At 51.9% G+C, this 22,425-nt stretch overlaps 1 protein-coding gene across 10 annotated transcripts in view; it reads right to left on the minus strand.

Moving 5' to 3' along the window:
- CIITA (class II major histocompatibility complex transactivator) overlaps positions 1 to 22,425 on the minus strand; it is a 62,749-nt gene that overhangs the window by 16,530 nt on the left and 23,794 nt on the right. For 5 of the 10 annotated variants that reach the window (XM_038540380.1, XM_038540385.1, XM_038540379.1 and 2 more), the window contains 7 exons: positions 7,794 to 7,937; positions 7,437 to 7,532; positions 5,027 to 5,089; positions 4,768 to 4,848; positions 2,353 to 2,397; positions 740 to 892; positions 207 to 350 (listed from right to left, as the gene is read on the minus strand). In XM_038540380.1, the coding sequence (XP_038396308.1) occupies positions 207 to 350; positions 740 to 892; positions 2,353 to 2,397; positions 4,768 to 4,848; positions 5,027 to 5,089; positions 7,437 to 7,532; positions 7,794 to 7,937 (726 nt within the window). Of the gene's footprint in view, positions 1 to 206; positions 351 to 739; positions 893 to 2,352; positions 2,398 to 4,767; positions 4,849 to 5,026; positions 5,090 to 7,436; positions 7,533 to 7,793; positions 7,938 to 20,868; positions 21,183 to 21,585; positions 21,722 to 22,425 lie in introns of those variants that run through there. The other 5 variants (XM_038540383.1, XM_038540386.1, XM_038540387.1 and 2 more) reach the window with 5 other exon arrangements.

The following is a 22,425-nucleotide window of genomic DNA, read 5'->3' on the forward strand; positions in this document are numbered from 1 at the left end:
GGCTGGGTCACTCAACCCAAACCACCTCGGGGAGCTCTGCTCTTCTGCTTTGATTTTTGGGAAAGGGGGTCAGAGAAGGGTGTTCTGGGGGAGGGTGTATCATGAGAAGGTGCTGCACGCCTGGGGTTGGGGGGAGGATGGGATCAGGGAGGAGGCAGGTAGCAGCGGGAGGGGGGTGCGGGGGCAGCCAGGCCTCACACACTCACCTTGATAGATGACCATGCCAGACACCCCTGTCCCAGCCCCCGAGATGGGCCAGAGCCCCTGGGGCAGGGAGGGGAGGCTGGGGACGATCTGGATGCCACCAGCAGGAAGACTCAGGCAGCTCAGCAAGGAACCAGAGGCAGGTACTGCAAGAGGCAAAGGCATGAGGTGGGAGCGTCCGGAGCACCTATGTTCCTCATCCCGTTTCATGATTATTCGATGGACATCTGACAGCGCCACCGTCCCCTGGAGCAGCAGCTGTGTCTGGCTGGCCCATGACGGTGTCCCCAGTACCCGCAGAGTGGCTGGCACAGACGGGGTGCTCAGTTCACAGCTGATGAGTGATGAGGGCTGACGGGTAGACGCCCCAATCGGTGGGCCTTCCCTGCTCTATCTCCCAGGGGACGTGTTTCCTTCCAAGGCACATTCCCCGGCACAGGCTGAGTTGATGGGGACCGTGAGGGTGGGACTAGCTGGGTGGAAGTGGGCTACACAGAGTGGGTGGGGAAGTCTGCTCCCCAAGTCCCTAACGTACCTGGCATCAGGACAGTCTCCCCGAGCCAGCTCTGGACAGGTGCGGGCTGCTCGTTGAAGATGGCAGGTGATGACAGGCAGGGAAGAGCCGAGGGGTCACTCACTGACTCCACCAGGAAGGTGCCAGTCACCATGGGTACAGTGAGGGGCTCAGCTGTGAGGAAGAGGAAGCATGTTAGATCAACGGGACCATGGGTGGGATCCGAAGGGGTCTGGAGGGACCCTTCTGGGGAGGACCTCAGAAGCAGAGTAATCTCTCCTGGCAGTTAAGGAAGCTCCCATCTTCTTCCCAGCCCGAGGGAAGCTGCTCTGTCAGCAGCTTCTCTGTGCCAGGCAGCCCTCCAGCCCCCAGCCCTTTCCCTGACACCAGGTCCTGAGAGCTTCCTAAGGTGGAGAGCCACAGGCAGGACAGAACCTATGAACAGGCTGGTGCCTGGGGCCCCTACCACCTTCCATGGCCAGCTGCTGAGCCCCTTGGGGGACCCTAAGAGGCCCCAAGCACTCCCTAAAGAAGGCAGGGGCTGTATGTGTCCCCTTGTCCCCCATCAGACTGGGGCAGGGGTTTTTCTCCTCCATTTAGTAGGGACATAGAAGAGGGTAGAAATTTGCTTCTCCCATCAGTTTGGGAGCTCCCCAGAGGGACGATTTTCCTATCATCCCGGGTCTTCACAGGGAGAGCTCCTATCTCCCCCATCGGACTGGGGTAAGTCTTTGAAAGTAGGAACCCAGTGTCTCCCATCAGACTGAGAGATTTCTGAGGCCAGGGATCACTTCTCCATCATTCTGGATTCTTTTTTTTTTTAAGATTTATTTATTCATGAGAGACACAGAAAGAGAGGTCGAGACACAGGCAGAGGGAGAAGCAGGCTCCATGCAGGGAGCCTGATGTGGGACTTGATCCTGGGACCCCAGGATCATGCCCTGGGCTGAAGGCAGGGGCTAAACCCAAGGATACCCCATTGTTCTGGATTCTTCATGGACAGGGCTCCAGTCTCTCCCATCAGATCGGTTCTTTCTGAGGGTAGGGATTAGGCTTCCTTCATTAGATTACGAGCTATTTCCTCACTCTGTCACTCAGGGGTTGGTCCCCCCCCCACCCCACACACACACTTTGTAATCACAACCAGGACAAGAAGGGAGGTGGTACAAGAGGGGAGGTGAAGGGAGAGGAGGGGGCATCTGGAGGGAGGAGGCAGGGAGCTGAGGAAGAGGCTGACTGCGGCATGGGGCTCTCAGGAGGCCAGAGGGTACTGGGTGACCAGCTGACCCTTGGTGACTCTGTACTATAAAAGGAGAAGTGTGGCCTGGAGGGGCAGTGGAATAAGGCAGGAGGCAGGATCTCCTCTCTGACTCAGAATTAAGAAGAAGGGGTGTAGAGGGAGAGGCTTGGTAGGAGAAGTTGAACCTCCCAGCAGCCCTGAAACTGCAGAACAAGGGGTATGGCATCACGATCTTGGTTTGCATCCCAACTCCGCCTCTCAGTAGCTGTGTGACCTTGGATGAGCCACTTCACCTATCTGAGCCTTGGCTTTCCACTGCCTTTCATACATGCACCTGCAGAGGCCCTGGCCTTCCCGCCTCATCATCTCCCTGGGCCCACCCCACCCTGCTCACCTAGCTTCCTGTGCTTCAAGTCCACGGGCAGTTCCTCTGGGAAGGCTGCGGAGAGAATATCATGGTCAGGTGCCCGGAGGAAGGTGTGGTCCAAGCCATGAGGAGCCCAGGAACCCCAGCAGCCACATGGCCCTGCCCTAAATGGTGGGGAAGTGGCCTTGTGGGTCCCCTTGCCTCCCCTTTCTCTGATCGTTCCTGCTCCCTGCCTGTCTGGCTGTGCCCAAACCCCACCTTAAACACCCAGGGCTAATGAGATACTGGAAGAGGCAGGGGACACAAGATGAGTTTGAATTTAGAAAAATAAGCATTGAAAAAAAACCCTGCTTTTGGTCTTTTCCTAGCTGTGCGTCTTTGCAACACAGCCTCTGTGAGCCTTGATGGCTCATCTGTGAACCCGGGGCGGGGATTCCTACTTAGCCCGAGTGCACTGAAAAATCGTGAGCTAAGTGCCAAGCACTAGCACGCCAACGGAGAAAAACCCTATGTGTCTCTCAGCCCGGGGCTGGCTAAACAAATTATGATTCACCCACCCAGCGAAATTCCATGCAGCCCTTAAAAAAAAAAAAAAAGAACAAGAATGCTAATGGACATACAGGGAAGGGGACTGGTGTCTGCACTTTACTTTGAAAGTTTCCCAAAATAAAACGAATGGATGAATGGGTGGGGAAAGGGGGTGACAGATGGACAGAGATGCGTTAAGGCAACTAGAGCCAAACAGCTGTTTGTAGTACGATTCTTTCGCCTTTACTTTACACTGAAAAGTTTTGTAGTAAAAATCTGGGGAAAATATTTCTTGAATGAAACAAAAAAACCAAGCAAGCAAGAGGAATATTCCCTGATGAATATTGTGTTCTCCATCAGTGATACAGAAATGACCTCCCAGGCATGTTAAATGAAGAAAGCCAGGTGCAAGAGAGCATTAGTAAAACTGTGGTTATTTGTGTAGTGAAAAAAAAAATTTATTTTAAAGAGCTGGCTGATAGACAAATAGAATTTCCTAACAGGGTAAAAAGGGAACTGGTCACATAGGCTGTTTTCAGGGAGGGAAACTGAGAATCTAGGGAACAGAGGTGGGAGGTTGTTTGTTTGTTTCACTGAATATTATTGCATCTTTTGAATTTTTATGCTATGTACCTGCTTTACCTGTTAACAAATAAAGAAACAGGTATGAGTCTGACACATGGTCTGGAGCATAGTAAGCTCTTACTCAACTGTTATACCCATTTTACAGATATGTTAATTTGGTGGACATTCACTGAGGTGCTACAGCAGGGACTGTGTTAGATTCTGGGGATGCAGTTAATGAGTAAGGAAGACAAGATCCCTGTCCTCACAGCAGGGAACTAGTCAAAAGGCAATAGATAGAGGCACCTGGGTGGCTCAGTGGTTGAGCGTCTGCCTTTGGCTCAGGATGTGATCCCCAGGGTCCTGGGATCAAGTCTCACATCAAACTCCCTATGGGGAGCCTGCCTCTCCCTCTGCCTGTGTCTCTACCTCTCTCTGTGTGTCTCTCATGAACACATAAATAAAATCTTTTTTAAAAAGGCAATATATAAAAGGCAATAATAAAAATAAAAGTAAGTCCAGATGGTGGCAAGTGCTAAGGGGCTAGGAGAGACACAAGGTGACAATCAGTGAGGTGATCTATGTGGAAAGGGTGGTCAAAGAAGGCCTTCAGGAGGAGGTGACAAATTAGCCAAGACCTAAAGGATTCAGAGGAGCCTGCTATGGGAAGAACTGGGGAAAGGGCATTCCAGGTAGAATGGCAAGTGCAAGGGCCCTGAGGCTGCAAAGAGTAGGTGAGCTAAAGAATGGGAGGAAGCCAGCGTGGCTGGAATGTCCTGGCCCATGGCGAGTTTGGAGAGTTGGGAATAGCCGGATCATATAGGCCTTGTGTATGTATTTTGTAGCTGTTGGAGGGTTAGGAGGACAGCTAAACTATCTGATTTGTACTTAGAAGCCCATGTAGACTGACTGGTGAGGACAGATTAAGGAAGCACAGAGACTGAATAGGAGGCTCAGAGAGGTCCAGGCACTCGCTCAAGGCCACACAGACCATAAATAGCAACCCGGGACTCTGACTTGTTCTTGCTGACTCCAGAATCTGCACCTGAAGACACCTCCCTCAAACACAGAGGTGACAATGAAGAGTGAAAGAGAAGCCAGGGCCCAAAGGTCCTTTGGGAAATGGCAATCAAAATAGCCAGGGGCACAGACGCACATGGAGAGTGGCCCCTAGCACCCTGGGCTGTCTGCTTCCTCCCTGGGTCACCAGGAGCAGCAGTGAGGGGCGTGGGGGGCGGAACATCCAAACCTAGGGAAAGCAGATAGGGCTTAACAGGGGAAGCAACTGGGAGCAAAGACAGGGCCAAGAGTCAAGCAGGCCAGGGTCAGGTCAGAGAGGGGCTTACTCACGTCTTTTCTGACTTTTCTGTCCTGCTTCCTCTAGCACCTCCACAGTCTCGCTGATCATGTCTTCTAATCCTATATGCTCGACTTTGGAGAGAAACCAGAGACACCAACACACAGTCAAAGGATGCCCAAAGTGAGCCTCCATCGTCCCTACATTGGGCGGGGATGTGACCACCCTTCCAAGGGTGGCCGTTAGATGTGACAAGGCTCCCCAAGCAACAAGGAAGGGAATACAGGCTGAGCCAAGAATCCTCCCACTTACTGAAAATGTCTTTGCCCAGACCCTCCAGTTGGGAGTCCTGGAACACGTACTGGTCCAGTTCCGCTGCCCAGACAAGGAAAAGAACAGTCAGTCGGTAGAGTTTTCTGAAAGCCTATTGCACCCCACGCCTTGGGGTAGGCCCTCAAGGCTTGGCACACATGGCGGGGCTCAGTGTGTGCTGAATGAATGATCAAATGAACGAAGCAACACTGAACCTTCATGGCCTCTTAATCTAACTGAAGGGATGATGTACATCCATGAAAACTTGACTATTGCTCTAAAGTAGTACAACACGGTTGTGGTAGCATTGTCACGGGGTTTAAGGTTAAATTCCAGCTCTGTCCCCATTAACCCTACTAGCTGTGCACACTTGGACCAATTACCTAATCTCTCTGGGATTCCAATTCCTCTTCTGCGTAATGAGAATAAGTAATACCTACAACCCAAGGATGGATGGTGAGCATTAGAGGCTCCACACCAAACACAGCAGCTAGTACACCACAGGCGCTTAATAAGTAGCGGTTCATTGTAGAAAGTGGTACATGACTGGGAGCCAATGGGGAGACCGTGATCATGGCAAGAGGTCAGAGGAAAGAGTGTAGGGTAGCATGGGCCCAGCAGGGAGGGCTCCTGAGGGAAGGGACCCCGGAGCCAGGCCTTGGGAGATGGTCAGAGTCAGGGAGGTGGGAAGTGGAGGGCTCCGGGCAGTGGGGACAGGGTGAGGGAAGGTGTTTGAGAAACTCAGAGACAGGTGCCCGCACTGAAAGTTTCATGTTGGGGAAAGGGAGGGATTGATTTTTATCAGCAGTGGAGAGCCAGAAGAGGACAGCAGTGACCGTGATGACTGTGATGATGGTGGCAGTGGTAGCGGTGGGGGGCACCTGACTCCCTCTTTGCAAACTCCTTTCCTAGACACTTTACATGCAGAAACTCATCCAATCCTCAGCCATTCCAGGAGGCAGGGGTGAGTATCATACCCACTTATGCACAAATGGGAGCTGTTTTCTAGACATATATCAAGATACCTCAAATGACTGCATGCCCAGGCCAGAGCCTGGCTTTCTAGAAGCACAAAGAAAACCCACAGACGTGAGGAACAGATGTGGATAAAGCTTCCACCTCCACTTGCTTCGACAGCTTCTGTTTCCTGTGTAGATGCCCCCAAGCGAAAAAGCCCCTCAATCCTAAATTGAGGACCGCATGCTGCGATCCATCATCACTGCCTCCAGTTGTGAGGAATACGAATACCCTCGGCACCGAACACTTCTGCTTCCTCAAGTTAAGTTACGAGGAAGGAAAGGAAGTGGGCAGACTTCTCAGTTCTGTAATTTTTGAGACACAGTTACCACTCCTCTCCATTTTCCACTTTGTGTGCTACAGGATTAATTGTGCACCATGGAAAGACTGGCCACGTTCATGCCAAGCACAGACCTCCTGCGTGGTGTGGTTCTTGGTGTGCCGGGGAAAGGGCCACCGAGGCCAGTTGTGCAGGTCATTCACTGCACATGGATGCCCAGCAAGAGGACAAATGGGGGCTACATCTCCAGAAGAGGGGGCATCTTTTTCTAATTCAACAGAGCCTGTTTGAGATAGAGGTCATCTTGGGAGACGAGGGAGCATTTGCCCCACTCCCCTCAAAAAAAAAAAAAAAAAAAACCCAAACCAAAACATCAACAGCAACACCTCTCTCCGAAGATTCTGCCCTTATCTGAAAGCTATTGCCCTTTTTAAACCTGCAAATTAGCCTCCCAAGAACCTCCCCCACCCTAGACACTTTCTTTTTTGTGGTTAAAAATAAGGACTTTGAAATGAGCAAGATCTAACTTTGAATCTACGCATGACTATTGGCCCACTACTACTTCTACCTAATGCAGCCCCGGGTATGGTGCTTTACTTCTCTAAACTTCTGATTTCCTGCTCCATAAAATGGAGATACTAACACTAGTTACTTCCTTTGTTGTTGTAAAGCTTCAAAGCACTGACGCACATACAGTGATCTGCATGCAACAGGTGCTTCCCAAAGGGTAGATACTACAAATAGTAGTTTGGTTTAGGTGCTGGGGAGGAAATCAGGGAGGGAAAAAAAATTAAAAAAAGAAAACAGAGAGGGGTAGGTGGTTTGGGCTGTGCAGAAGGAAGGAAAGAAGATTAAGAAATATAAAAAGGTATAGAAATGGAGGCAGAGAATGTTAAAAGTGAGATGTTGTTTGCCCGGTGGTCATTGGCGAACGGGGTCGATCTCCCTTCTTCCCCCGAGTCTCTCTTCTAGCCCTCGCCCCGCATCCCCCATGCCCTGATTCGTGAGGGAGAAGCCTGCTGTGGTTTGTGGTGGATGGCAGAGGTTAACAAAAGAGAAAAAGGAACTCTCCCCCTCAGCTAGCCTTCTCCCGGGTTTCAAACGCTTCCTCACCGATATTGGCATAAGCCTCCCTGGTCTCTTCGTCACCTTCCATGTCACACAACAGTCTGCTGAACTGTTCGCAGTTGATGGTGTCCATGTCGGGTTCTGGAGGGAAAAGCCCCATGGATGAAGGAGGAAAGGTCTGGGAAGAGGGCTGGTGGGGAAGGAAGGCGAGGTGGGGGCGGGGCGGGGAGACCAGATGTCCCCTTTGAAAGCAAACAAGCGGTCTGGAGCTGTCTGTGGTGCTGACCCGAGCTCCAAGGCCAGAGCGTCCCCCAGTTGCTGGGTTGCTAACTGCGTTAGCTGCAGGATGAGGGCGGAGGTGAGCAAGGCCACGCGAGGGGGCAGGGGCGGTGGAGGGCCCACCTGAGAAGAGCTCAATCTCTTCTCTAGCCAGGTCCGTCTGGTCATAGAGGTGGAAGAGCTGCAAGGGATCGGTACTGCTGTTGAGAAGCTCCAGGTACCCGCCTTCCAGAGGCCCCAACTCCATGGTGGCAAACTGTCCACTGTCTGGAAGGAAGACACGTTCGGTCATCACAGGGAGCGTTAGAAAGATGTAGAGAATTAACACCTACCACCGTTCCTAGCTGGGGCACCCAGTGAAGGCCAGGGTTTGGGAGGGCCAAGGATGTGCTCATCCAGCACCTCTTATATGCTCAGGGCAGTGGAGAGAGGAAGCCACAGCTCCTTCCTCCAAGGAATTTATAATCACTCTGGGAAGATGCTCATGATACAGGGAAGGGGACTGGGGAAGCGTAGACTCAAAACGCCTGACACCTGGGAGCCAGGTGACTTGAGTTCCACATCTGGTGCTGCCAAGAGTGAGAACGGTTGAGATTTGCAGAGCACCTAACACGGCCCAGACCCATGGGCTAGCACATTTCATTCTCACACCAACTACATGAGGTGGATACTACTACCATGCTTCTTCTCCACATGAAGACACTGAGGACCAGAGAGGTGAAGCTAACTTGCACAAGGTGACCCAGGTCCGAATTGAACCGGGATTTGGTTCTGGGCAGTCAGACACAAGGAGATGCAATTAAGTGTTTTTGCTCTACTGTCTGGGGTGACCTCGAGCAAGTCTCTGCTGCTCCTCTCTGTGTCTCAGTTTCCCAATCTGTACATTGGAGGAGTCGCAGCTGATTCTGAGATTCTTCATTTGGTGAAGGGCATATCATAGACACCAGTTCATTCAATCTTCCAAACACTCTGGAGATGTCCACACAAAAACTTATATATGAGGCCAATGCATGGAAATGTGGGACGCCTGGGTGGCTCAGTGGTTGAGCGTCTGCCTTCGGCTCAGGGTGTGATCCCGGGGTCTGGGATCGAGTTCTGCATTGGGCTCCCCACAAGGAGCCTGCTTCTCCCTCTGCCTGTGTCTTTCATCTCTCTGTCTCATGAATAAATAAATAAAATCTCTAAAAACAAAACAAAACTTATATACGAAATTTCATAAATGTATAATATCTAATGGCCAAAATATGGAAACAACTCAAGTATCTGTCAATAAATGAATGAATAAACAAAATGTCATAAACCCATGCAATGGAATACTATTCAGCCGTAAAAAGAATAAAGCACGGACACCTGCTACAACATGAAGGAAACGTGACATTACGCTCGACAAAAGAAGCCAGACACAGAGGGCCATATACAGTATGGTTCCATGTGTATGAAATGTGCAGAATAGTTAAATCTTTACAGATAAAGTAAATTAGTGGTTGGCTAGGGTTAGGGGAGTTGTGGAAAAAAACCTGGGAAGCAACTGATCATGGGGTTGTGCTTCTTTTAAGGGGGATGCCAAAAATGTTCTTTAGCTGATGTGAGCATGGTTGTGCAACTGTGCAAATACAGTAAAAAGCCCACAGAATGGTGCATTTTATTTTATTTTTATTTTTTTAAAGATTTTATTTATTGGGCAGCCCAGGTGGCTCAGTGGTTTAGTGCTGCCTTCAGCCCAGGGCGTGATCCTGGAGACCCGGGATTGAGTCCCACGTCAGGCTCTCCACATGGAGCCTGCTTCTCCCTCTGCCTGTGTCTCTGCCTCTCTCTCTCTCTCTGTATCTCTCATGAATAAATGAAATAAACATCTTTTTAAAAAAACAGACTTTATTTATTTGACAGAGAGAAAGTTCAGGTCGGCAGAGCAGCACAGAGAGGGAGAAGCCGGCTCCCCGCTGAGCAGGGAGCCCAATGTGGGGCCTGATCCCACGACCCCGAGAATCAGAACCAGAGCCGAAGACAGACACCCAACCAACTGAGCCACCCAGGCGCACCCTGAAAGGTGCATTTTAAATGGGAGAGTTGCATGCCATGTGCATTACATCCCAATAAAGCTGTGCGAACAAAACAAAACCAGCCGGGGAAGATCGGCTTTATTGGCTCCATTTTGCAGACGAGGCCGCGCAGCCTCCCTGGCGCACGCAGCTCTTGCTGGCTGGAGCCCCTCAGAGGCCTCAGGCCCGCGGCTCCAGCCACCCTGCTCCACTCCCTAGTGGCTTCATTTCCTGGACCCCCTTTAGCAGAGTACCACAAACAGAGGAGCTCAACGCAACAGAGCCTTAGTCTCTCACAGTTCTGGGGGCCAGAAGTCCAAATCAACGTGCTGCTAGAGGCTCCAGGGGACAATCCTTCCTTGCTTCTGCTAGCTTCTGGAAACTAGAAAGGATTCAGCATTCCTTTCTTTGTGACCTTGTGTCCAAATCACTGTCCTCTCTGCCTCAGTGGTCCCATCCTCTCCCCTTCATGTCTCAAATCTTCTGCCTTTCTATTATTATTATTATTATTATTATTATTATTATTATTATTAAAGATTTCACTTATCCATCCATGAGACGCAGAGAGAGAGAAAGAGCAGAGACACAGGCAGATGGAGAAGCAGGCTCCCTGTAGGGAGCTCGATGCGGGACTCGATCCCAGGACCCTGGGATCAAGCCCTGAGCAGAAGGCAGACACTCAACCACTGAGCCACCCAGGTGCCCCGCCTTTCTCTTAAAAGACACCTGTCTTTGGATTTAGGGCCCATCTGCATAATCCAAGATGATCTTACTTCAAGATCCTTATCTCAATTACGCCTAGAAAGACGTTTTTTTCCAAATAATGGCAGGGAAGGAAGGAGAGGCAGGGCAGGGCCTGTCACATTCGGATTCTAGGGATCTGATGTGGACATATCTTTCGGATATGGAGGCCACAATTCATGAAATGCAGGTATTTGCTAGAAGGACTCAGAGCTTTTTGGAAGAGACGAGAGGAGAGCTGGCCTCGAAGTGGCTTGCCTGGGCGGCAAGAAAGTGGACCCAAAATGGGATCAGGAGAACACACACCCAAGTCACCACCACCTTCCAGCTGCTTCTTTTCATTTGACGTATTAACGATGCTCACCACCTACGGAGGGTCTCCACCGGGTATCAGACCCCAGGTATCACAGAGAAAGAACTTTCCAATCCAACATGGGGCCCTGGCTGGGGCTGCCTGCTGATAATGGGGTTGAGTGGGGGCCGCAGGAACCCAAACATCACAGACTCGCCTCAAAGGCCCAGCCAACCATGACTAGAGGAAGGAGGACCAAAAGATGGGGCCCCCACCCTCTTCTGGTGGTGAAACCAAGCCTGGGGAGCCGAGAGACAAGAATGCTACCCCTCCCAGCACTGGCCTGAGAGCCCGAGAAGTCTGTTCTTTCCAGGGCAGCCGGAAAAGACTTCCTGCCCCTAAATCTTGCCCACTGTCTTCCTACCCCAGAGTCACTGTGCTATTTATGGACCGCTTACCTAGTAGCAGTCTGCCTCTTGTTCCAGGCAGCCAGCTCTGGTGACAACAGCTCTGGATGGAGCCCAGTCAGTTCACCAACGAGTTGTGTGACTTTACTCAAGTTCCCCAAGTCTGCCAGGGACCTTCAGTTCAACCTCCTTCACTCTACAGAGTGGATGAAACCCTGAGGAGGGACACCTGTCCCTGGCCAAGCCTGAACCGGATCCCCCCACCGGTTCAGCACAAGACTCTCAGTCCAGTGCTCTTTCCTGCCAGCCAACGTGTTTCCATTCATTGAACAACCCCCTTCATATCTAGGCCCAGGAATAGGGAGGGACCAGGTCCTATCACAGAAGGGTGATGGCAGGAGGTGCAGTGGGGAGGGGCCTGAGGAAGCATAACCCAGCCTCACTACTGACAGGCTCAGCTTCAAACTTTGGACAGCATCACCAAACACGATCAGACATCAGAGAAACACACTGACAGAAGAGAGAAACAACTTGTGTGAGCTTTGGAGTCAAATTGTCCACCTCTGAAGCCGCCCCTACCTACCAACTCATCACAACCTGGACAAGTTCATTTTCTCAATCTCCTGGAGCCTCAGTGTCCTGATTTGTAAAATGGGAATAGTCATCAGTAACTCATAAGGATCAGGTGAATTAATTCTCATAAAGCCCTCAGAAAGGCGTCTGGCACTTAGCAAGCTCTTCGTGAATGGTGGCTTAGAACAGCACCCAACACGTACACGGTGAGCAAATGAGGGTGATGGCCATCATCATCACTATCATTATTATTAATTATTATTAATTCATTTCTAACCTCTGTGGGGTTGACAATGGGACTCTTTCTCTTTCATTCATCTATAAGTCACAACATTGTGAAGCCACGCTTTCTGTCCTTTTTACATAAGGAGGCCCCACAGACCCCATAGGAACAAGAAAACCCCACAGCCAACAATGCAGCCTGGGAGGTCTGTACACTTCCCCATCGCTACCACCGAGAAGGTGCCTGGGAGAAAAGTCATCTGTGGGCCCAAGTTCTGTGTCATTGGCTAAACCCAGACAATAAGACACCTAGTCTTGGGGTGCATGGGTGGCTCAGTTGATTAAGTGTCGGACTCTTGATTTCGGCTCAGGTCGTGATCTCAGGATTGTGAGATCAAGCCCCGCATTGGGCTCTACACTGAGCTTGGAGCCTGCTTCTCTCTTTCACTCCCTCTCTGGTCCCAACCACTCCCCGCCCCCTGCTCACGTGCGTTCTCTCTCTCTTTCTCTCTCTCAAAAGAAGGAGAAGGAGACATCCATGGTCAGATACCCCCAACATACACTCAGCACTTCCCTTTCAGCTACCCTGAGCTGAACCTTGCACTTCATGTACTTTGTCTTGAGCAGACAGAGATTTGCAGCTCATAATGGGCTCATAATGGGCCTCCCCCCAACAACCCCCCATCTGAGCTCCCCGAGGGCTCTAGGAAGAAGGCAGGATTTAACATTTGACAGACGAAGATACTCAAATACTTTTGTGCAATGGCTTGTCCAAGGTCACCTAGTTGGAGAGTTTGAGTTTGAATCCTGGCTAGCAGGCATTAAGCAAGTGACTTAACCTCTCTGAGTTATTAGTTTTCCCACTACTAGATCAGGATAATGACTCTTCCCTTGAACCATTGAAAGGCCAAGAGAGGTTCTCAGAGGCACCCAGGAGGCCCACAGTCAAAGGAATCCTATTATGTTGGGACGGTGCAGAGCTGGGGCTCAGTTCTGGAGTCCAGTCTCCTAATCTCCATCTCTCAAAGCCACAGCACCTCCCATTCATGCCGGGATCGACTTATATCTTGGCTTGGGACCTCCCAGCATTCCCACAACCTTGTTCTCTATGTCTCTAGATGTTTTGGAAGTGCTTCGAAGGCCCCTGACTGGACTCTTTCCCCGACGTGTCACTCTAGAAGGGACTGGGGACAGAGATGGCTCAAATCACCCCACTGAGGAGACAGTCCCCCTCAGCTGCCCCAGCCCAAGGCAGATCATACAGGCCAGGAGTCCCGTGAAGGCAGGAGCCCTGTCTGTCTAGCTCACCTATCCTCGAGACTGCAGCCTGTACTCTGCTGCAAGCCAGGGGCTCTCTCCAGCCATGAAAGTGATGCATTACTAGAATTCATAGGTGCCCATTGAGGGCCAGTCCCTGAATGACACGGTGTACGGACCATATTCCATTCAATCTAACACACACATTTGTGATTTGCATTCCCATTTCTCAGATAAAGAACCAGGCTGAGAGAAGACTGGTAGGTTCTGAACCAACTGACTGGCTCCAAAGGCCGTAGCTTCTTTGAATCCCTCTTGGTCCCAAGGCACCCTGGGGAGGCTCCTTCGCCTGGTGACAGAAGGCGTGGGTGACAAGATGATGTCTCCTTTTGTGGAGCTGTCTGGGGCACAGCAGAGAAGTGGTCTGTGTCTTCTTAGTAAACAGGCAGTATTTTTAGAAGGTCCTCTTGGAACCCTCCCGTCCCCCTGGGCCACCACCTTCTACGTCCAACTTGAGCAAAAGTTCCTAATCTTTTTGCCACCAAAAGTCCCTCTGGGGGCTCACTTCATCCCCACTTTGGACTACACCACAGATTTTTAAAGACCGTAGGCACCCAAATGGTTTCTAGACTATGTTCATTCCTCTTTCTCCCCTGAGGGAAATCAAGGAACCCCAGACCATGCCAACTCGCACTTCTGTAACCTGACAACCCAGGTGTGCAGCCCTTCCAGGTGCCAGCATACCGTTCCTTCACTGCTAGGAGATTCTTTTGTGTTGGGGGCTTGCTGGACACTCTATACGTATAATCTTGTTTCAATTGTCACAGCAACTCTGGGAAATTGGTCGTATTCTATTCATTTTACAGAAGATGACAATGAGGCGGGGCTCAGTGGATCAGATGCTTTCTTTCCAGATAAAAGGAGTGTCTGAGGGTCTAAGGCAACGTTGAGAAGGAGAAAGGGGCACCTTTGCTACTCCCAAACTCTTGAGTGCTGCTCTGCACTGTGATAAAAGAGCAGGAGAAGAAATACTTCCCGGCATGTTGGCTATGCTTCTCCCCCTGAGGAAGGAATGGAAATCTTCGAACCGTGTGGCTAGAGACATGACATTGTGTTCCCGCTTGGCCTTTGATCTTGAGAACCCTCTGAGCCTTAGTTTTACCAAATGGGTGTGGAGCCCACTCTGCTGAGGTACTCTGAGATTCTAGATTCTTCATTGCTTATCAGCCTTCCCCCCTCCCCATGCCCCTAAGACCCCCCCCCAACACCACCTTGCTCCCCAACTTCATGAGCACCAGCTGCTTCCAGGGTTCAGGTGGTGGCAGGAAGCCAGGAGCCCCAGGCCATCTTATCTTCCCTGACCAGCCCCCCATAGTCAGTGCCTCTGTGGGGCTCACAGATCAAATAAGTTCCTCTTTCCTTGCACCTTGCAGTCCTCCAGATAAATTCTAAGAGATACGCTGCACTATTTTTTCCCCAAATCCATAAAACAATGATTTACTGGGCACCTCCTCCCAATCCAGGGGTCCTAAAGCTGTTTAAAACATAGTCCCCACCAAGAAGCTAGCAATGTAGACTGAGATAATATTTTATGAGGGAGACAAAACATAATAATAATTAATAATAATAAGATGGTTAAGAGTGCAGGCTCTGGGTTCATATGCCAATTCCCCACTAACTGTGTGACCTCCTGTAAGTTCCTCAGCCTCTCCTGGTTCTGAAATCCACTGCATTTGGTTGGCATAGCGTCTACCCCATTGGGTTGCTGTGACTTGCCTCAAGAGATATTTCCAGGAAGTGCTACAGTTGTGTAAGTTATAAAATAAAAACAGCAAGGTATTGCTTGACACTGTACAACTGGCCAAAATTAGAAAGCTAGGAAATGCCAAAGGTTAGTAGAAGTGGACTGATGGAACCACCTTGGCAAGCAACCCAGCAGGCTTCAAATACGAAAGGATGCAAAGCTCCTACCACCTTACAATTCAAGGTTGGGTAGAGACATCCCCAAAAAAACTGCTTCCACAGCACCACAAGAGGATGCTTCCACCCCCTTCAGAGGATGCTCTGTACTATTTGTGGTGACAGAGGACGGATGCCATGTGGGGGCCCATTGCTGATGGAGGGACAGTAAAAAATAATCACTATAATCCATGGAGGATGATGCAGTGTTAGAAGCGACAGGCCAATGGCCCACACAGCAACACAGCAGAGTAAAAAAGTCAGAAACAGAATGAACTCTGAGAGCCCAATCTGGATGTGCAGAGCGACATCCATGTGCATGAAAAAGCAGCACAGATGTTACAAGAACACATGGAAACACAGCGACACACCCTGAATGCATTAGAATGCAAATCTTGGAAAAGGCAGAGCTGCTTTAAAGGGGATGGAGAGCCCACAGCCTTCCCTTCCAGAAAGGGGCTGCAGAGTCCAGTTAACACACAGCTCGGTAGCAGCCCGGGTGGTGCAGTGGTTTAGTGCCGCCTTCAGCCCAGGGCGTGATCCTAGAGACCCAGGATGGAGTCCCACGTCCGGCTCCCTGCATGGAGCCTGCTTCTCCCTCTGCCTGTCTCTACCTCTCTCTCTGTGTGTCTCTATGAATAAATAAATAAAATGTTTAAACATACACACACACACACACACACACACACACACAGACACAGCTCAGGATGAGCCTTTCGACCTTGGCCTCCAAATACTCTGACCATTTTAACTATACGGTGCTATGCACAGGTGCTGCATGTAGCATCCCACTACAACCAGGATGAACCCCCTCAAGGGGCTGAGGCCATCTACCAGTTGCTGGAAGGCAAGGGGTTCCCAGCTCCCAGCTCTGGGAATAGCTCGAAGTCACAGCCCTTCTCCAAGGGGAGCCCATGTCTGATGACTGGTCTCTGCGGGGTGCAAAGGTCTGGTCTGGTGCCTCAATTTGCAGTAACCCCAAAAGCTGTCCCAGCTCCAGTGTGCTCTGTGGGGGCAGAGGGGTGGCTGAAACCCCTCTTGAGACTTCCGGCTGCCAGCCCAGTCCTCCCTGTGCCCAATCTTGCCTCTTTCCTCTCCCTGCGGTGTCCCCCCACCTCACCTCTCCCCAATGCACTTCTCCCATGTGTCAATCTTCAGCTCTGACTTGAGACCAGATCATCCTGTTTCTTCACAAGGAGGCCTGGAAATCATAGAGAACCCCACAAAAGCCCCCACAGAGACCACCTCTGAGAGCTTGGGAAAGCCACCTATCTTCTCTGGACCCCCTGTCCTCCCCGTAGGATATTCACCTCCTTGCGACTTGGAAAATCTTTGGGATTCCAATGATACCATCTCAGCTGCTGCGTTTATATGGCACAGTTATGGGAGCCAAGGGGCCTGGTGGAGGCAGGATGGGAAGGCAGGAGACGCCCCCCAAGAGCTGCGGGTGGGGGAGGGGTGGTCGGTTCTTGTCCAGAGTACAAGTCCCCTCTGGCCCGCCTGGCCCCACCCACCTCCAGGTGGCTTCCCTCTGCACACCCCAACATTCCAAACTGCTGTCAGTGACCTGGAAAGGAGTCCAACAGGTTCCCCCCCACACCATCCCCCCTGCTCCCCGGAAGACAACCTGAGCCAGACAATCTGGGATGGGGAGGGGAATGAGCACCCGGTGGCTGCAGGGAGCAAAGCCAGGCCCCTAGTTCCAGTCGGGCCTCCCAGCCTGACCTAACCGGGTGCCTAAGCCTGCACCAGCGCCAGGCCCTCTGCTGGGTGCTGGAGCCTCTGAGCCATGAGCCATGGGCCAGCCCTGCCTTTGACAACAGAGCCAAGCCATCAACAGGCTTGGCTGTGAAGCAAAACTCCCTGGAAAGGGCGCTAAACACATCCTTCGAGCCCAGGCCTGACTCCCAGAGGTCCTGGATTTTTAAATGAGCACCCCCTGGTGCCCCCTCACACGCACACTTGCCTTGTAGTGAATTAAAATGGGTTTTATTCTCAAGGCAGCTGGAGTTTCCACTTGCCAAGAAAATCCTGCCACTCGGCCTGTGTGACTTTTCTCGAACCCTGGGAGGTCTACAATTCTCCTTCTCACAAGGGACCCTTCCAGACTGTCCATTTCTGCCACCTTTCTGCTTCTCCCCAGCTGAAAATCCTAGAACCAGATTGAACACCTTCCTCGGTTCTTCTACCTCCCCTTCCAAGAGTCCCTGTCGACAGCCATGCCTTTGATGCAGGAGCCCCCAGCCCCACACCCGGGATGGTTACAGTTACTTCCAGGGTCTTTCAGGCAATCCAGTCTCCCAAACTTCAAGTGTGCTTCAGACCCTTTTACAATTTTTTGGTCAGATCTGCATACCACCTGCTAGATACTTTATGTCTGTATTTTCCTCGAATTGACTTTTTACAGAGACAAATATGTTTATGTTAAAAGGAAACCTTCCAGGGAACCCTGGGTGGCGCAGCGGTTTAGCGCCTGCCTTTGGCCCAGGGCGCGATCCTGGAGACCCGGGATCGAATCCCACGTCGGGCTCCCGGTGCATGGAGCCTGCTTCTCCCTCTGCCTATGTCTCTGCCTCTCTCTCTCTCTCTGTGATGTGAGTATCATAAATAAATAAAAATTAAAAAAAAAAGGACCTTCCAGAGTTGAAAGCAGGCGATCAAACACATACCGGTACATGAATGTCCACAGCACACTGTTCATAATAGACAAAAGGTGGACACAACCCAAGAGTCCATTGACAGATAAATGGATAAACACAACGTGGCCTCTCTGAACACTGACATATTATTAGGCCATAAAGAGGAAGGAAGCCCTGGTACATGCTACAACATGAAGGAACCCCCAAAACATCACGCCCGATGGAAGACAGCCAGTCACAAAAGAACAAATACTGTAGAATTCCACTTACACGAGGCACCTAGAGTGGTCAAATCCATAGAAACAGAAAATAGAAGGGTGGTCACAGGGGGAAAGGGGGGCGGATATGGGGAGTTAGCACGTCATGGGGACAGAGATTCCATGTGGGGTGAATGAAAAAGTTCTGGAGACAGACGGTGGTGATGGTCGTATAACAGTAGGAATGTATTTAGCACAGCTCAATTAATTAAAAATGACTATGTTGGTAAATCTTATATCATTAAAAAAAAAAAGAAGAAAACTTTTATCACTACCACCCCTCGTTTAAAAACGAGCATCACTTGCCACTGAAAAAACCCAAACAATGTTGTCAGCGGCCGTACCACTCTGTCAAAAAGAAACATCAGCTGGTATGAGTGTTGTCAAAAATGTCTACACACGAAAATGAGGAAGGTGGCTTGAGAAAGAATCAGAAAAACAATCATCTCCTGCCCCTGAGAACCAGTGTCAATTGATGCCCCTGTGAGAACTGTCTGTGGACCACCCATCGTGTATGCGTCAAAGTCTAGAAACCTCCCTTCTGCCCACAACTTCCCCTCGGATCTTTCCAGTACGATCCCTCAAGGAGCTGTAATGGTTACTCCCCAAACAGGTGTATTCTTTGGTGGCTCTTCCAAAGCGCTCCTGTGCACGCCAGGCCATCACCAAGACAGTGCTGTTGCCTTAGCCATCTTGTAGATGCATCTCTGAGAAGGAAGTCATTAATCCAGGTGATTGATGGCAAGCCTGAACGCCAAGTCCAGAAGCTTCCCCCTCTTCCTCAGGCCAGTTCCCCGATTGCCCGGGATTGACCCCAGATCGCGGTATTGAGTCATTTGGCTAATTTCCTGACAACTCCTCACAAGGTACCAGGAGCTAAAGTCCCAAGGGATAAAACTAGGTCCCTGCCAATCAGACAGATTTTGCTGTATCAGCAAGACTCTAACTACCCAGAACCTGCCCCTATATTTGTAGAGGTTCACTGCCCAGGCCCTGGACTGAGCCCTCCCGACTTGGGCTCAAATTCTGACTCTACCAACAGCTCGACTATGTGGTGTTGATTACTAAACCTCCTTTGGAAGTCCCCAGAGGTTTTGCAACATAGTGAGAAAACAGGGTTTGGACCACATCAGTGCCTCTCCATGCATGTATAACCTCTTCACCCTGACACAGGAATCACCCAGATAGATGGTTCAGCCCAGGTGGGGCCTGGGGGCGGGGCCTGGGAGACTCTCCGGGAAGCCTAGGACCCCCTGGCTCAGTTCTCTCTGAAGATCTTTCCATTGCACATCCTGGGATTTTGGAGACCAGGTCCTTACCTTGGCAGCCTGCGGTTTGGAAGGTGTCGATTTTCTGGAATCTCCCCTTGTCCCCCCTCCCTGCCACCAGGCCCTAGAGCAAGAAGCACCAACTTCCTTAACCTTCTGATAGTCTGGGAGTGTTTCTTTTCTGGGTTGGTGGGGAAGGGGAGCTTCATGAATGGAAGGCGTCTTGCCAAAGTGAGGAACTCCTGGCTCCTTCCTGATTGGAAGTGGGGCGCTGTGGACTGCTGGGTTTGTCTCCTACCCTGTGTCACCCTGGATGTGGGGAGGGTGTGGGACTCAGATGAGGAGTGTGGGCTTTATGGGTCTCAGACAGAGCTGGGCATGGCCGCTCCAATTGTGGCATTCTGGAACCCCAGAAAGACACTCCCCCCTTTCCCCCCCCTTTCTATGACTCCTTGGTTTCTCTCCTCGGAAGGTGTGACTCAGGATCCCAAAGTGAGGTAGAGATGTCAATCCCATCAAAGCAGTCCCAGAAAGCCGTGTCCCACCCCCGCCCCAGATTATCAAAGACAGTCCAGGTAAAATTTCTGGACATGGAGACTATGCTTTAAAGTCCCATTTTCCTTTCCAACTCATGAACTCTTGAACTGGGCCAGAAGTGGCAATTGTTTTACGAGCAGTTGCTCATAAAAAGTCAACAGAACAACCTGCATTCAGATCAGATAGGGCCAGGAGAGCTCATACCTACAAGGGTCAGTCCCATCTGACAGCGCCAAAAAATAAGACAATAGAAGCGATTGGGCAGGTGGGCACTGAGTTAGCAGGCTTTCTCTTCTCTGCTTTTCTTTGCCTAAATAATATCATCACCCCTTCCTTCTTTTTCATAAACACCCCTGGCTTTCCCCACATGAGCAAGACACTTGTCTATGCTCCCCTGTGCTCCCCAGAGCAATTCTGGGACCCCCCCAAAAAGAGCTTTATTGTTTTCCGGTTTTGCTGCCTCTTCTCTGGTGACAGAGGGGAGGATTTCCTCTGGGCGCGCACTAAATGCCAGGTTACCCCCCTCCACCCCGCCACAAACCCTTCTCGGCAAGGCACCCCACCCAAGCGCTGGCAACCTGCACCCCTGAGTCCCAGCGGGGCTGAGATCCCACTGGAGAGTCGAGGCTCGGGGAAGGGTGGGCCGGGCCCAGGGACCCCAGAGGAGGGAGAGCCTGGGTGCCCCTCCACGCTCCGCGCCCCGGGCGCCCATCCACACTCCAGGGTGCACGGACAGTGTGTGCGCCCCGGGCTTGGGCGTCAGCACTGGGCTCCTTGGGGTGCGCTCCTCCTGCGCGGGGTGCTGCACCTGCACCTGCACCTGCCGGCCCACCTCCCCTCGCCCCGTGCCTCCCGCCCTAGCTCCCTGTGCTCCTCCCCGGGGTCACTGCACTCCCGCACGCTCCCTTCTCCCTCCCTCAGCCTTGGGGTGGGACCTCAGGACAGTAGCCTCCAGCCTCTGAGCCTCCACGGCCAGACCGACTTGCAGGGCCCCCCCCATCACCTACCGCTGCTCCCCGGACTCCCGCGTGCTGCCGGTGGCCTCTCCCGCCCGCCAGCCAGCTCCAGCGGGTCTGCCGCCCAGCCACCCCACCTCACCCCCTGCAGCCGCCGGTGTCCTTTTCTCTTTCACTTTCTCTCTGCTCGGGCGGGATTTGGGCCAAGCTGGGGAGTAAGCACCCACGCCTCCGGCTGCTGCACCCACCACGTGCTTTCTCCGAAGAGCCTGGGTCACATCGCTGCACTCCAGGGCACTCCCCGAGCGAGCGGCTATCACCTCCTCCAAATGGCCATCCTCCCCGGTTTCGGGGCGGGGGTGGGGGGGCAGCCAGCAGCCCTCCCTAGGTCATCTGCAAGCCCGGGCTTGCAGGCCGCTCACTCTCGCTTTGGGGTGGTCTGGATTTCTCTCCAGCTCAGCCCAGCCGGAAAAGTGACAAACCAAACCACCCTTGCAGGGGACATGGACCTTGCTGGCTGAGCACTTCACTCCGGAAAATGCCTCAGGGACCCTAAACTCAGCCTTGGCAAACTTGCCTTCCCATCACCCCATCCCTGTTGGCAATCTTCCAGCCTCTCCTCCTTCAGAGGTCCTGGACCCCAGCTCCACCTACCAGAAGAATTTGAGGAGGTCACTTTCCAGTGACCTCCACTTGGATTTCCTGTCTGGAATTGAGGGGGTGGGTCAAGGGACTTCTGACCTCTCCTTCCCCATCAAAACTCCTAACCTGCTCTATGCAACGGAGCTGGCAACCTTGCCATCCATGTGTGGGTTCTGGGTTCGAAGCCACACTTCCGTGATGTCCGAGGAAAGGAGTCTCACCCTTCTCAAACAGCTCAGCGACACCATCACACTGGACTTCTAGGATGATATTCAGGTCCTACAATGTACCAGGCACTATGCTGGACCTTGATCCATTATTGCCCCACATGCTATTTCACAGCCCAGGAAAAGAGTCTCAGAGAAGGTGGGTGACGTGTTCTGGGTCACATCACACCCAGCCAACAGTGCAGCTGGCGTTCAGACCCACCCTAGGGGGTCCCTCACCATCTGTCTCCTAACCCCCACTTCTTCCCAAAAGCACAGTTTGGAAACTGGGGAGAGGGGAGCATCTGGCCAGGGGACAGGCCAGCTGGGGTTCAGCAGCTACACCAAGGAGCCGACACTGGCTCTGGTTTTCCTGCCTCTCCCGGGCATGGAGTGGGGTCTGGCAGGGAATCTGTCCTTCAAGGGCACCCCGTCAGTGTTTACCTGGGAGAGCGAGGCCCTTGTGGTTGGCTGAGCGGAGCCTTCAATGATGAGAGCTAACGACACGCCTCCCGAAAGCTGGCCTTCTAGAACCCTTCAGCGCTGATAAAGCCCTCTCACATGCCAGCCACCTGCACTGATCTCAGTGTCCCTCAAGTGGAAGGAAATCACCACCCCGCTTTTTCCAACAACCCCGACAGGACGAGGACCCCTCCTCTCTCGGCCCCTCCTCACCCCACAGTTCAGAGATGGTGGCACCAGCTGAGATCCCACCCGAAATCCAGAAGCATTTTCAGCCCCAACTTCCTCCACCACCACC

Source organism: Canis lupus, chromosome 6, assembly GCF_011100685.1.
Source record: "Canis lupus familiaris isolate Mischka breed German Shepherd chromosome 6, alternate assembly UU_Cfam_GSD_1.0, whole genome shotgun sequence".
Classification (NCBI taxonomy): domain Eukaryota; kingdom Metazoa; phylum Chordata; class Mammalia; order Carnivora; family Canidae; genus Canis; species Canis lupus.